Source organism: Bufo bufo, chromosome 1 (genome assembly GCF_905171765.1).
Source record: "Bufo bufo chromosome 1, aBufBuf1.1, whole genome shotgun sequence".
Lineage (NCBI taxonomy): Eukaryota > Metazoa > Chordata > Amphibia > Anura > Bufonidae > Bufo > Bufo bufo.
In genome coordinates, this window is record NC_053389.1 from 333,190,145 (window position 1) to 333,206,485 (window position 16,341).

Here is a 16,341-nt window from a genome sequence, read left to right on the forward strand (position 1 = left end):
CTTTTATGAAGTAATTGGTAAAGCCATTTTTCTTTTTGGTAACATATATTACTAGTAATCGTTATTTTTTTTTCAAATTTTCTACTCCTCAAATCTATGGGGTGGGTGGGATAACATTAAGCTTGGCATATTGTTGTGTTCTGGAACCAGCTATTTATTTAGTTTTAGTATTGCTATTAGGGATGAGCGAATCTACTTCAGATGAAACGTCCAAAGTCTATTCACATAAAACTTTGTTCCAATACTGTATGGAGCAGGAGCTCCGTACAGTATTAGAATGTATTGGCTCCAATGAGCTGAAGTTATTGCGACTTTTGAGACTTTGCGTAATAACTTCATAAATTAATTTGAACTGTAAAAAAAACATTTCCCGGACTCGAGCCTCTGCTCCATACAGTATTGGAACGAAGTTTTATGCAAATCGACTTTGGATGTTTCATCCGAAGTAGATTCGCTCTTCCCTAATTGCTATGATTATTATAGAATGATTTATAGCTATTAAGGTGATCTAAATCACATCCACCGGTCTGATAATCACGATAGATATTGAAAAAACTCTAAAAGGTCCTTTGCCCAGCAATCTGCAACTTCTCCCCGCTCGCGCCAGGTCTAAAAAAGTGGGCCTGGCGTGGAAGGGGATGGAGCGGCAGACCCATCTCATTTACCATTTTCTACACCTGTCTTAAGCATAGAAAATGGTCTAAATGTAAAACCACTCAGAAGCGGCGGAGGATCCACCAAAGTTATGGAGAGGCCGGCGCCTCTACAAAACTATGGCAGACCCACTGCCACTGCAGGACTTTATTAAGACTGGCGTCTAAAATGCCAATCTTAATAAATGACCCCCTTTGTGCTTATTTCATTACCAAATGTTACAGAGTAAAATATTTTAATAGTTATAAAAATTATTTACAGAATGGAGATAATAAAGTGCTGCAATACACAAACAATGAGCAGTATTTATTCATTTATTAGGAAGTGGCTACTTTTTCAATGAACTGAGCAAGTTTCACATCTTTTCTGGTCAATTTTCCACAATCATGTGTTGTCAGAGTTATTTGAACCTGTAAGGACAAAGAGCACATAATTACAAATGACAACAAAGATATGTGTGTGTGTGTGTGTGTATATATATATATATATATATATATATATATATATATATATATATATATATATATATATATACACATACAGTACAGACCAAAGGTTTGGACACACCTTCTCATTCAAAGAGTTTTCGTTATTTTCATAACTATGAAGGCATCAAAACTATGAATTAACACATGTGGAATTATATACATAATAAACAAGTGTGAAACAACTGAAAATATGTCATATTCTAGGTTCTTCAAAGTAGCCACCTTTTGATTTGATTACTGCTTTGCACACTCTTGGCATTCTCTTGATGAGCTTCAAGAGGTAATCCCTGAAATGGTCTTCCAACAGTCTTGAAGGAGTTCCCAGAGATGCTTAGCACTTGTTGGCCCTTTTGCCTTCACTCTGAGGTCCAGCTCACCCCAAACCATCTCGATTGGGTTCAGGTCCAGTGACTGTGGAGGCCAGGTCATCTGGCGCAGCACCCCATCACTCTCCTTCATGGTCAAATAGCCCTTACTTTCAAAGTTTTCCCAATTTTTCGGCTGACTGACCTTCATTTCTTAAAGTAATGATGGCCACTCGTTTTTTTCTTTACTTAGCTGCTTTTTTCTTGCCATAATACAAATTCTAACAGTCTATTCAGTAGGACTATCAGCTGTGTATCCACCTGACTTCTCCTCAACGCCACTGATGGTCCCAACCCCATTTATAAGGCAAGAAATCCCACTTATTAAACCTGGCAGGGCACACCTGTGAAGTGAAAACCATTTCAGGGGACTACCTCTTGAAGCTCATCAAGAGAATGCCAAGAGTGTGCAAAGCAGTAATCAAAGCAAAAGGTGGCTACTTTGAAGAACCTAGAATATGACATCTTTTCAGTTGTTTCACACTTGTTTGTTATGTATATAATTCCACATGTGTTAATTCATAGTTTTGATGCCTTTAGTGTGAATCTACAATTTTCATAGTCATGAAAATAAAGAAAACTCTTTGAATGAGAAGGTGTGTCCAAACTTTTGGTCTGTACTGTGTATATATATATATACAGTTGCAAGAAAAAGTATGTGAACCCTTTGGAATGATATGGATTTCTGCACAAATTGATCATAAAATGTGATCTTAACTTCATCTAAGTCACAACAATAGACAATCACAGTCTGCTTAAACTAATAACACACAAAGAATTAAATATTACCATGTTTTTATTGAACACACCATGTAAACATTCACAGTGCAGGTGGAAAAAGTATGTGAACCCTTGGATTTAATAACTGGTTGAACCTCTTTTGGCAGCAATAACTTCAACCAAATGTTTCCTGTAGTTGCAGATCAGACGTGCACAGCAGTCAGGAGTAATTCTTGACCATTCCTCTTTACAGAACTGTTTCAATTCAGAAATATTCTTGGGATGTCTGGTGTGAATCACTTTCTTGAGGTCATGACACAGCATCTCAATCGGGTTGAGGGCAGGACTCTGACTGGGCCACTCCAGAAGTCGTATTTTCTTCTGTTCAAGCCATTCTGTTGTTGATTTACTTCTATGCTTTGGGTCATTGTCCTGTTGCAACACCCATCTTCTGTTGAGCTTCAGCTGGTGGACAGATGGCCTTAAGTTCTCCTGCAAAATGTCTTGATAAACTTGGGAATTAATTTTTCCTTCAATGATAGCAATCCGTCCAGGCCCTGACGCAGCAAAGTAGCCCCAAACCATGATGCCCCCACCACCATACTTCACAGTTGGGATGAGGTTTTGATGTTGGTGTGCTGTGTCTCTTTTTCTCCACACATAGTGTTGTGTGTTTCTTCCAAACAACTCAACTTTGGTTTCATCTGTCCACAGAATATTTTACCAGTACTGCTGTGGAACATCCAGGTGCTCTTGTGCAAACTGTAAACATGCAGCAATGTTTTTTTTGGACAGCAGTGGCTTCCTCTGTGATAGCCTTCCATGAAATACATTCTTGTTTAGTGTTTTATGTATCGTAGATTCGCTAACAGGGATGTTAGCATATGCCAGAGACTTTTGTAAGTCTTTAGCTGACACTCTATGATTCTTCTTCACCTCATTGAGCAGTCTGCGCTGTGCTCTTATCGTCATCTTTACAGGACGGCCACTCCTAGGGAGAGTAGCAGCAGTGCTGAACTTTCTCCATTTATAGACAATTTGTCTTACCGTGGACTGATGAACAGCAAGGCTTTTGGAGATACTTTTATAACCCTTTCCTGCTTTATGCAAGTCAACAATTCTTAATCGTAGGTCTTCTGAGAGCTCTTTTGTGCGTGGCATCATTCACATCAGGCAATGGTTCTTGTAAAAAGCAAACCCAGAACTGGTGTATGTTTTTTATAGGGCAGGGCAGCTGTAACCAACACCTCCAATCTCATCTCATTGATTGGACTCCAGTTGGCTGACACCTCACTCCAATTAACTCTTGGAGATATCATTAGTCTAGGGGTTCACATACTTTTTCCACCTGCACTGTGAATGTTAACATAGTGTGTTCAATAAAAACATGGTAACATTTAATTCTTTGTGTGTTATTAGTTTAAGCAGACTGTGATTGTCTATTGTTGTAACTTAGATGAAGATCAGATCACATTTTATGACCAATTTGTGCAGAAATCCATATAATTCCAAAGGGTTCACATACTTTTTCTTGCAACTGTATATATATATATATATATATATATATATATATATAATTTTTTTAAATACCTGAAATTTTTCTAATTATTTTGCATTCCCCTGTGAACAGTGGGCAGCATGGGGATTTTAAGTCATCATTTTTTTATTTTTTCATTTAATTATCATTAAATTATAAATTCAATCTAAATCCAAATAGGTAGGATATGACCTAAAACAACATACACTCAAATCTAGAGGTCAAACCCTGTGTGAACACCTAACTAGGCAATACAGTACTGTACAATCCCAGTAAAGTAGCAGGATAATTAAGATTGAAATTCAGATAATGACTTTAGTTATGATCAGAGAAGTTTTGCATAACTAGTAGCAAAATGACTGTTTAAGGCTACTTATCATTAACCTATATATTTAGGTCTCTGATCTCTACACGAGATCATCTCCATGCGTATGACACCTGACGAAGACTGTACGGCAACACATGGAGGCCTTTAGACTCTAGACTGGGGAGCCACCTGGTCCTGTGTACTGCTGCACATTCTTCATGCACACAATTTTGTGATGTATATGAGCCCTAATATATAGTCTCATACTTTGTTTCTGCAAATAATTTTTATGATAAAAAATGTGTTTCATATATTTTGTTAAGAGGTTACAAATGTGTAGTCAAAAATAAATCAAAACCAATAAAATGTAGGCAAGTAACAAATATACTAGCTAGGCTTTAAAGCACAGCTCCATACATCACATAGAGGCTGTTGCAGTCCATTCCCATTCACTTGGTTAGCTTGCACATAGGCCACGTAACACATAAACATGGCATCAATGGCCTAGGAAGAGACCGCAGCTCTCACCAGAGCACACTGTAGCTTTTTCAAACAGATTGTGGGGGTAGCAGGAGTCAAACACTGATGATCAGATATTAATGACCTATCCTGAGGTTTACACAACAATGTACAAATATTTACCAAAAAATCTTCATCTACCATCTGCACTGTCCTAAAGGGCAATTTATTTGCCATTTACCTGGGGCCTTGTTGCAGATTTCATTTCTCCAGAGGAGATTAGAAAGCAGAGATCTGGTTGTTTTTGGCAACAAACACATTTTCCCCTAGTTTTAATAAGTCAGGCCCTAACATAAAAAAATGAAGGTGGCCCAATAAACATCTGAATGTGTAAAATATAAGAGTGAAACTGGATCGCACATCCTCAATACTATGCTTTTATCTAATAACTGCTTCTCAGCATAATTAACATCACTTCTCAGCACAATTTATCGTATACCTACCCCTATGTAGCATGCTGTACATGAGGTATTGATCATACGGCATAGGCCCACTCACCACGACAAGGTTGCCTCTTTGAATGGGAACCTACTCTAAATTTGGCGCACCACCAGCACTACAACATCTGAATGGGTGGTACAGATTAGTTATTGGTCACATTGCCCATATTATTGCAGTGTCTATGGAGTCATATACACTCCAGCAACATTTTATCTAACCAGCAGTCTGGAACCATATTTTGAATTATATTTCAGTATAAAATGATATTTATCAAAGTCAATGAATTAAACTAAGACTAAGTGATACGCAATGACATCACAACTATTTTACTATGAGGAACAATGGCAGTGGTTGACAATCTGTCCAGTTCGGCATGACACCGTTGCTGTCGTATTTCCAGGATATAGTCAGAAATACTGCCTCCTGGCTGACTATAGTACTGTCCTCAAGGAGGTCTAGTTGCAAGCAGTGAACACTGTGCCAGTGTATGAACGGATAGGCGCTGTTCCTATGCCGTGTGATTGAACATACTGATAGTGCAGAGGTGACAAATTCATTCTGACACTTGACAACTATTCCTGTGTTGTAATTTTGCCTGTGCCAGCACGGGACCTTGTAGGTCTGAGCAGTGAAAATCTTAGCAGGAAGCCTTATTCCCATCTGAGCAACTAAACACAGTAAAGTGATACCCTGAAAAAATGCACCAGTGGTTTAAGCTCAGGTGATGGAATAAAAATGTAATGAATTACCTTGTTGTACACATTAAACCATTCTGGGTGGTGATTCATTTTCTCTGCTTGCAGGGCCACACGAGTCATAAATCCAAAGGCCTTTAGGAAAGAAACAAAAATTATACAGACATTAGGCTAACATAGAAACACTGTTAAGGAAGGGTTTTCTTGTATAACTGATATGCATGCAGAGTTTTTCAAATGTGAGGGCTGTTCTGACCTCGCAAGCTAGAATATGTAAGTTACGTAAGATGGATGGTTTTCACATGCAGCGCTGAAAGGAGTTTAGGCCTGTATTGTATACCTAAAGACGTAATATATTCAGCACAGCACATTGAAAGTATATTAAAATATACAATACTGTCAAAGAATTAAAGAAAAGGTACAACACTGAATCACTAAATGTAACACCTTGTGTTAGAGCTACAGCGTATAATAATAATAATAAAGAAAAAAAATGGAAAAAAACATGGAATTTTCATTTAAACACAATACATCAACACTTATTCAATGGTCAGACATACAAAGAGTAAGAGGCTGTGGGGTCCAGTGGCCAGATTCACAATGCCATACAGGGTGTCGCACGATTGGGATAAACATCAATGGGGTTATTTATCAAACTGGTGTAAAGTATAACTGGCGTAGTTGCCCATAGCAACCAATCAGATCCCACCTTTCATTTTTGACAGCTCCTTTGGAAAATGAAAGGTGGAATCTGACTGGTTGCTATGGGCAACTACGCCAGTTATACTTTACACCAGTTATATAAATGACCCCACAAGTTTCTATTCTGGTATATGGTCCAGTTGGCAGGTACTTACATCTTGTCAGTTGATAATGTGCTCATCCAGAAAGGGCAATCCTGTGTGAATAACCTATTGAAATAATCCTCACATTCTATCCCAAATGCCTTTCAACCAGTTGGTCAGTTAATTTCTTTAGTTATCACCACAGGCACCTGATTCTGCCATAATGATACATTGCCCATCTGATCTTTGCCAAAAATGTCTTGTCAGCAAACAGCTCTGTTTGGACCTTCCATGTTCCCAGTGAAATACTAGCTGACTGAATGGCTGAAAAGCATTTGGGATGGAATATGATATCTCTGGATTCAGTTGGGTTTATTTCATATTGGGTCACCCTTTCATAGTGGCAGCTCTATCAAGAGACAGTGTAAAGTTACCCAGAGTGAGGTGCCAGTACCTCCCAATTGGATCAAAAGCATCCTGGGTCCCAGTGCAAGATTTGTGACAGCATCCCCTCCTCCACTATACCATGTGCTTTATATAATATTTGCGGCACCTGGTGCTGGTGGCACTGCTACCTCTGCACCCTATAGCTATACCCCATGCACAGGATAGAAACTTGATGTGCATGACATCACAACCCTGAATGGACTATGCTGGCCCACAACACTGTCCGTGATTCTGTTTCATCCTTCAACCCTTAACATATTAGTACCAACATATTGCTTTTAACCTGTTCCCCACAGCCTTACGACTAGGGCTGAAATGATTACTCAACGCAAAAAAATCCTTGATGCAAATTTTTTGCATCAAGGATTCGTTTGTGTCATGTGACCACAGAGCAGGAGTGAAGCTCTTGCTATTACTTACCGCGTTGCACTTTCAGCCCTGACACATCGGTGTGTGACGTCAGGATGGCAGTGCAGCGCGGGGAGAAGACGACAGAAGAGCTGTGGAGCGGCGCCCCTGCAGGAAAGGTAAGTACTGGCACTTAGGAGGGCAAGCTGATGGCACTGGGGTGGGGGAGAGCTGAAGGCACTGGGAGAAAGGAGCTGAAGGCACGAGGGAGAGCTGATGGCAGTCTATTAATTCATTTTTTCTTATTAAATTACTCGATTAATCGTAAAAATAAATCGGTAGAATACTGAATTGCTAAAATTATCGTTTACTGCAGCCCTACTTATGACTATATATGTCAGCAGTCGGGACTTGAAATATGGAACCCACTTGCAAATGCACCCGACACCAACAGGCACCTGGGGCTAATGTATGAGATTAATGATAAGGTCAATCATATACATTTAAGCCCTCAGATGCTGTGGTCAAATATGACCATGGTATCTGTTAAGATAAAAACCGGAGCGTATGCACCTGCCATGCATCGGCTCCCCCTAGCGAGGATTAGGGGAGCCGGATGTAGTGTGCGGCAGCCTCGGTCCTCCTGAGTGACATGAGGCTGCTGCACATTAGTTCTTATAGAGAGCCGGCCTGTTTCCGGGCTCCATAGGAACTTTGTGTAATTCTCATAGACTCCAATGCTAATCAACTGGAGTCTAGGAGAGAAGCAGTGTAAATGACTGTTTGTTATAGTTGCCTAGGGGAACTATTAAAAAGTGTTGAAAAAAAAAAGAAAAAGAAAAAAGCGCAAAAAATTCAAATCACTTCCCTTTTTCCTCAAACTTCAAATATAAATACATGAGGTATTAAAAAAATAAAATAAACATTATTGGCATCGCCACATGCAAAAATGCCCATACTAGTAAAATCTAAAAATATTATACCATACGGCAAATGGCAATCGGGAAAAAGAGTTAAAATAGACGATTCGCCATTTTTTGCTTGCTTCGTGGCCGAGAAAAAATTTAATAAAAACTGATCAAAAAGTCATACACACCCCTAATGGTAGCAATAAAAAGTACAGATCACCCCCAAAAAATGAAGCCTCACACAGATCCGTACACATAAGAGTAAAAAAGTTATGGGGGTCAGAATATGGTGATGCGAAAGAAAATATTATGTGTTTTTTTTTGCATTTTAATACTGAAAACTACATATATTTAATTGTACTGACGTGGAGAATGAAAATAACAGGTCAGTTTTACTGCATAGGAAACGCTGTAAAAAACAAACTAAACAAAAAACAAACAAAGCTGTGGCGGATTTGTGGGCTTTCTTTTATAATTTAACCCCATTTTGAATTTTTTTTTCTTGCTTTACATTACATTGTATGCAACCATATATGATGCCATAAAAAAGTACAACTTGTCCTGCAAAAATCAAGCCTTCACACAGCTATGTGAATTAAAAATTAAAAAAGTAATGGCTTTGGGAAGGCTGGGAATAAAGAAATGAAAGGAAAAAAAAGGAAAATCGCATTGTCATTAAGGGGTTAAGTGTTTAAACATTTAGGGTCTAATTTTTCTCTGTGAGTTTAGAAATTCCAACTGTGGAGTCACATTGACAGGTATTTATAGAAACTGAATCATTCTTTTTACAGAGGCTTCAACTTCTCCTATATACCACTAATGGGCGCTACAGGGGGACTGCAATCAGCACACCTAGTCACAGAATACTGTCTTCAAATCCAAAGCTTAAGGCCCTCCTCTATATGACAAAACAGAGAGCTGCTCTGTAAGGGCTCATGCACACAAGCATATTTTTTCAATCTGGATTTTGTTTGGGGGTCGGATGCGGACCCATTCACTTCAGTGGTGTCGCAAAAGATGCTGTCCTCATCCGTATGTTCATTCCGTGGCATCCGCAAAAATATAGAACATGTCCTAGTCTTGTCCACATTATGGACAAGGATACGACTGTTCTACTATGGGCCGGATGTTCCGTTCTGCAAAATGCAGAGTACACGTCTGGTATCTGTGTTTTGTGGATCTGCAATTTGTGGATGGCAAAAACAGCTATGGTCATGTGCATGCGCCCCAAGAGAGGTTACCACTCCTGTGGATCTGGCTTGTCCATATATTATATCGTTGGCCATTCATGTATTGCCAGACATGGCTCTGTCTGGTGATAATTGATGATTAACTAGGGTTAGAGAAGTTAAAGAAGGGAAATGCAATTATCCTTCTAACCAACCCTAAACTATACTGCCCGAGTCTCCACTGCTCTGTCTTCTCTCCTATTGCCCAGTGAATATTTTTGAATCATTACACAAATACTCATACACAAATCTCTTTTCAGTATAGCTCCTCCATACATCTCGGCATTAACCTCCAAATGCCAACCCAAACACAACCTCTGTTACACTCTCCTCTGTTCTAATCCCACTCGCGTCTTAAAGAGTTTTCCCATGCTTCTCCCTTCCTCTGGAATTCTATACCACAGACAACCCAAAACTCCTCAATTCTGACTTCAGACAGAATAAAAAACCCACTTCATTGAACAAGTATATAATCTGCTCTAACATTCACGTCACATAACGTGCATACAGGTCCTATATATAGCAAATACTCTTTTTAACCTTCCTAGGCTGTAAGCTCCTGTGGAGAAGACTCTCTTTATATCTTTTACAGTTATGTTGAACTGTTTTATGCTATCTGTATGTTTGTGCCCTTAACTATTATTAATCATAAAACAGATTTAGAAGAACAGCAGCTTTATTAGTCAGTAATTAGTTAACTGTATGTATAGGTTGCAAAGTCCTGTTTCTCAACTTATGCGGTGAAAAAGAAAAGTATTTGAACCTCCCTAATGATATTATTGATACTGGCCAAAGTGAATTGGCTGTGCTAATGCAATATTTTATACAGTTCTACTGCAGAATAATAAAGCAACCTTGCAAATATTGTACAAATATTCTTCTATATTACATATTACAGGGGTTATCCAAGGCCTATAATGCCCGGGCCCCTCACAGAGGTTGTACTTACCTCGCTCTCTGGCACTTCTGATGCCTGCACGGATGAAAATATCCGGCGATGGGAGGGGGTGAACAGCCAATAGCAGGCAGTGATGGGAACGAGCCTCTCTAGCATAGTGGGTGACATTAGGGAGACTCGTCCCCGTCGCGGCCTGCTATTCTCTGCCCCCTGATGCCGGAGATGCAGCAGTAGCCGCTCGGATAGCAGAAGCTACGCGGGTGCCGTGGAGAAAGGCGAGTATTATCTGTGTGAGGGGCCCAGGCATATGGGGGGGCATTATAGGCCTTGGATAACCCCTTTAAATGGTGAATCACAGACTTCTGTTCTTGTGTATATGCAAGTTGCATCAGAGTTTAGATGCAACTCACATATAGTGAAACCTCTGAAATGATCACCCAAAATTGCTAAAACAATGGTTAATGGGGTAGTCCCCTCAAAGAATAAAGTTTGTAAAATGCTGCTTAAAGTGTTGAAAGGGGTTGTCTAATATCAATGTCAGGCAATGGGATATAAACTAAAGAAGCCTGGCTTACCTGTTGAATCCCCTGCTGCACCAGTGTCACCGCTCCGACACTTCCTGCCATTCGTTGTTTACTGGGCTGCAGGACAGTACTCCACTGAGGCCACATAGCAGTCATATGTTGTCAACATGAAATCACTGCTGCAGCCCAGTAAACAAAGAACCTCAGGGAGACCTGGAGGTTTTAACAGGCAATCCATTCTTCGTTTACCTTTTTTATACCATTGCCTTTTCCTCCATTTTTTATGCTCCCAGACAACTACCTTGACGGAGTTAGCAAACACGCCCAGAACATAAATAAATATACAAAAAGATGAAACACACTAAAAGTATGTCAAAGACACAGTTTGCATAGAGTATATACAGAAGTATTGCATTATGAAATTGTCTATTAATTCCATGCATCTGAGAAATAATGTCCTGCTCTGTTATCTAGCCTTGGAACTTATGTGCAACATGTAAACTAAATATCCTAACAGCATTCTGCAATGGTCTTCTACCTGCGAGCTTTCCAGTTTACCCTTTGAGATACTTGTGCAGGTTGGCAGTTTCTTAACAGGTGCAAAGCTACTGGCTGAAGAGCACAGCAGTAAAGCATAGTACTGTACAGCATGAGTCTCAGTCCCCATCATGGCCTCATTCTCTTTTTTTAATCCACAGAATAAACCCTTACTTCTTGTCAGTCTCCAGGATGACTAACCAGCTTCTCAGTCCTCAAGATGGCTTGCTACTCCTCAATCCCTAGTCTCCCATTTCATTCTACACATGTTGGCCAACTTTTTTCCTCCAAACAGCTCATTCCTCAACAGGCAATGTCAGGCTGCAGCTCATACAGATGACGATTCCCTTTCAAGTAAGAAGTGAAAGCAGTGAAGGAGGATTCAAAACACCTTCAAAACAGGTAGCTTTCTCCCTTGCCCTGGCTCCCTTCTGTCCTCAGTTAGGCCCTGCCATATCATATCACATTTCATTTCATAAAGCACAGAAGTGCAGAGTGACGAATAAGCAAACCAAAATTCAGAAACCTCGTGGGGAAAAAATGAGGGCACCCGTTATAATTCCTCATTCAGGGGGTTATTAATTAAATGCACAAATTTGAAGGTAATATAGCTGTTAACCCCAAAATTCACATGTCCAAAACTTGCGGCAGGAGGATAGGATTGAGACCATCAATTTGCAGATGCCCCCTGAGTAGTATTGGAAGTGAATGCCAGAAGTGGATCATAAACAGAAGACATGCATGCAGGTCAGCAGGGTTTGCTGTTCCAAGTGCCCAAAGCAAACCAGCCTTAAGAGGGGAGGACTGGTCTTGGCATTACAAGCTTTCACACAATACCAGAATCACAGCATTATATCCATTACATCAGAAGATAGAGCTGATAGAGCGGATAGAAATCAGGATGGTGGAAGTTGAAAGTGAAAGTAAAAACATGTTTCACTGATTTCAATCTTGACTCGATTTGCTGATACTCATTCTAGTATTGTTTGAAAGCTTGGAATGCCATCTTTCAAACAATACCAGACTCATATTTCGTGCATCTGTGGTATTTGATGGAAAATGAAATCTAATTCAATGGGACTTGATCTGCTGCTAACAACTTTGTGCCAGATATCACACAATACCATTACAGATCTTGAGGAGTCCATGCCTCAATAGAACAGATCTGCTTTGGCACCATGAGGGCCTACACCAAGGATCAGCAACCTTTGGCACTCCAGCTCCAGCTGTTGGGAAACTACAAATCCCATGCATGCACACTTACTTGGCTGTTCTTGTAACTCCTATATAAGTAAAAGGATTCTGGGAGCTGTAGTGCCAGAGGTTGCTAATCCATGGCCTACACAATATTAGGAAGATTGTTTTAACTGTTACCTATACAACACCATAACTGTTTGATATTGGTGTGCCCTAAATGTATGGAACAGGCCCCCAGCCGGCATATGAGCGGTTAGATAGAGGAAGGAGGCTCTCTCTGGTCTCCAATCAGAGCCCCTGCGGCTAAATTGTGGGTCTCAGACCAGTTGCTATGACAGCCTGGTGCCTTTTGGAGGCCCCCAGGCCTGCCATATAAAACTGTCTACTAAGGCATGCCTGCAGCAGGGCTGACAAGCAGCCAGTAAAAATCTAATATAGACTGCAATAGTATTCTATTGCTGTATATGGAATAAGTGATCAGGGAATCACATATTCAAGTCCCCTAAAGGAGACAAAAAATTACAGTAAAAATAAATAAATAAATATATAAAAAATTCAAAATCACCCCCTTTCCTAATTTTACATATAAAAACATTTATCACAGGCGAGGAATGCAATAACGTGGAAAAAAAAGTCTTGCTATTTTTTGATCACCTCAACCCTCCGAAAAATTGAATAAAAAGGGATTTAAAAAACGTCAAAATTTCTATGTACTGCAAAATAATAGCAATAAAAACTACAGCTCATTCTGCAAAAAAAAAAAAAGAGCCCTCACACAGCTATGTAGATAGAAATATGATAAAAGTTAAATGGGTGGAACCACAGTGGGAATCATACTTACATGATCTGGCTCCTTCACTCCGCTGCAACTTCCGGGTCTCCCTGCATCAACATCCGGCTACATGGTGCATGGTTAACACTTGCATGGTGCATGGGCAACCCTGCAGCCAGTCATTGGATGTTGACATGGGGAGACCCAGGACGTGCAGTAATGGAGTCAGAACCCAGCGATAGATGATCAGGTATGTATGATTCCCACTGCAGATTTGGCCACACTGGGGAGGTCTGCAGAAGACCCTTTAAAAGGGCAGAATACAGCAATTCAAAGATTTTTTTTAACTAGTAAAAAAAATACTAAAAACGACATATAATCATACTAAGTTGCAGAATAAGGTTATTGTGTCTCTTTTACCAAAAAAAATTAAAAATCATGGCTCTTACAAGACGGGAAAAAAAGAAAAGAAAAAAAAAAGAAAAATAATAAAAGGCCATGCCCTGAAAGAGTTAATGTTGTGGCTGATTGATGAGTGCATAATTATGTATATAAACTGTCACACTATTTTGCTTTAAAACAAAATCTATCTGAAATAAAAATAAAGTATGTATACATGACGGACACAAACCTTCGGAGACTAGGGATAGGCTATTAAGTCTACCCAGTGCCTGCCTGTTTGTTTACATTTGTGCAGCTGCTCAATACCGCCGCGCACATTTAATTGGTTCTTTATTGAAAATGAGTCTTTTCCCACATGATAACCACGAGCAAATAGTGTGTAATGGCAGATAATGATTTCATGCCTCTGCGTGTAGAGAACTCACAAACACTTTGAGCAGGAATGAATCAAGAGCCAATTTGCCAAGAGAAGAGAAAGGGGGGGGAGGTCAGAATTGATCCCAATGAAGTTTGTCATTTGTGTCAGCAATTCAAATGTTTTCCTCAATGAGACAAAACCGATCCATAGGCCACAGGGGAGTACAGGCTGCTCATTCACTGAGCACGACATTCAGTTTCTGGCTAGGATGCTTCAAAAGAACTGATCCATTATTGTTTTTGTTGAACAGGCAGAGAAATATATTAGACGACTATTACAAAATAGTGAGCTATATGCTGATCAAGAAATAAATGAATGAATAAATTTGAGTTTTTTTGTGGTGTTAAATAAAATAATAAAAAGGAAATTTAAAAAGGAAGAAAGAATTAAATTAATCAATTAACTCATACGTGCCAGTGATTTATTTCAGATTTTTATACAAAGAAATGGAGAATGTGAAGCCAATAACTAGACTCACTCTATTCTAACTATATACCACAGTATTACAATATACAGATGTTTGAAAGGTACTATGATGAAAATCCCCCTTGATCAATTAAATATATATTAATATTTTGTTTACTTGCATTTAGGCCTCATGGAAGTACAGGAAACTGTTCGACAGCCCTCTGGATCTGTAGTGTAGACCCTGTGTAAGTGCTCACTGTGCACAAGTAGATTTTTGGGCCAGATCCGATCCGCATTTTTTGTGGGTCATATGTGGACAGATTGACTTCAATGGGGCCACAAAAGATGCAGACAGCACACCCGTATCCATATCCATATGTCTGTTCTGTGGCCCCGTAAAAAAAATTGAACATGTACTATATTAGTCCATTTTATGGACAAGGATAGAACTGTTCTATAGATGACGGACGTTCACACATGGCCGGTATCCATGTTTTGCAAAGGCACAATTTGTGGACCGCAAAAACAGCAACAGCCGCGTGCATGAGCCCTAATGCCGTATGATGGAGATAGGTGTTCAAAAGTGTACTAGAAGTCTGAATATGGTCTAAAGAGTCATAGCTGGACATCATACATAACATGTAAAGTTACTAATAAAGTACACAATGAAGCCAGAGAAAACCATAAAATATAGATGTATTGTCATGAATCAAAAATGACTATTTTTCGGAAATTAAACAAAGCAACCAAACCCAATATTTTGTTTTCATTGTAAAAGGCAGTATTGAATTATATAAAAATGATGAATAATCAAGAAAATAAGCATAAAAAGAATATGGATAGGCTACTTGTGTTTGTTTCAGATTTATGAAATAATGTAATATAATGTGCAGGCAAGTTACCAGGGATGGACGCTAGGTGAGGATTAGTGACATCACCACCAAGGCACAGTTGTGTCACTTCATGCACGTCACTCTCATTCATGGTTTGAATATTAAAGCAATTTACTGACAAATACAGATCTTGTCCTCTCCGAGTGGGAGAGGGGATGTCAGGCTCTTCCAGCTGACGGTCCACCTTCTAGCTGCAGCACTGTCAAAAGCAAACAATAGCGTGAACGCAGTACTAATAAGTGGCAATTAAAGGGTTTCTCTCAACCAGATAATCCATCCCAAACTGGAAGCCCCAAAGTAATCAGCTGATAAGTGCTTGTCCTGCTTTTCTATCTCCCTGAGTGATCACCGTTAATTCCCTAAAGGGGAAATGTGGAATCACGCAGTGCCACCGAAATGAATGAGCAATCTGTAAAACATATTGAGGGACATTTACTAAGGTCATTTCACCACTATTGTGGCATTAAAAAGTCACAAAATATGATGCACACCATACGTGCACCATAATTTCGGACTTTTTAAGCTAGTTCTCAACACTTTTCTGAAGTGCTGAGAAAAGGAGCAGGGCTTCGTGGGAGGGCGCAAGGCATCATACCACCCGCCGGAAAGTGTTATAAGTTACAGCTGCCGTTGACTTCAGTATCTGGCGCATCTGCCTCTTAATAAACTAGGCGCAACTCACGCCAGTGCAGGGAGATCAAGACTGGAGTATGGGTACACCAGTCTTGAAAAATGTCCCTCTTTGTACTTCAATGAGCAACAGTACTCAACCAACAGCTTTTATAGGTACTTATCTCTAATCCTGTCTTATCAGAAGGTTAACATACAGTAATAGTGCGACAGAAGGTA

General features: G+C 39.6%; 1 protein-coding gene across 1 annotated transcript in view; it reads right to left on the reverse strand.

The window, feature by feature from the left end:
* Nucleotides 1–941: 941 nt before the first annotated feature.
* Nucleotides 942–16,341, reverse strand: part of PCBD2 (pterin-4 alpha-carbinolamine dehydratase 2) — a 115,141-nt gene continuing 99,741 nt past the window's right edge. Inside the window, exons 3-4 of the mRNA XM_040415665.1 lie at nt 5,781–5,861; nt 942–1,064 (exon numbers count right to left, since the gene is read on the reverse strand). Of these exons, the coding sequence (XP_040271599.1) occupies nt 972–1,064; nt 5,781–5,861 (174 nt within the window). The 3' untranslated portion in view covers nt 942–971. The remainder of the gene's footprint in view (nt 1,065–5,780; nt 5,862–16,341) is intronic.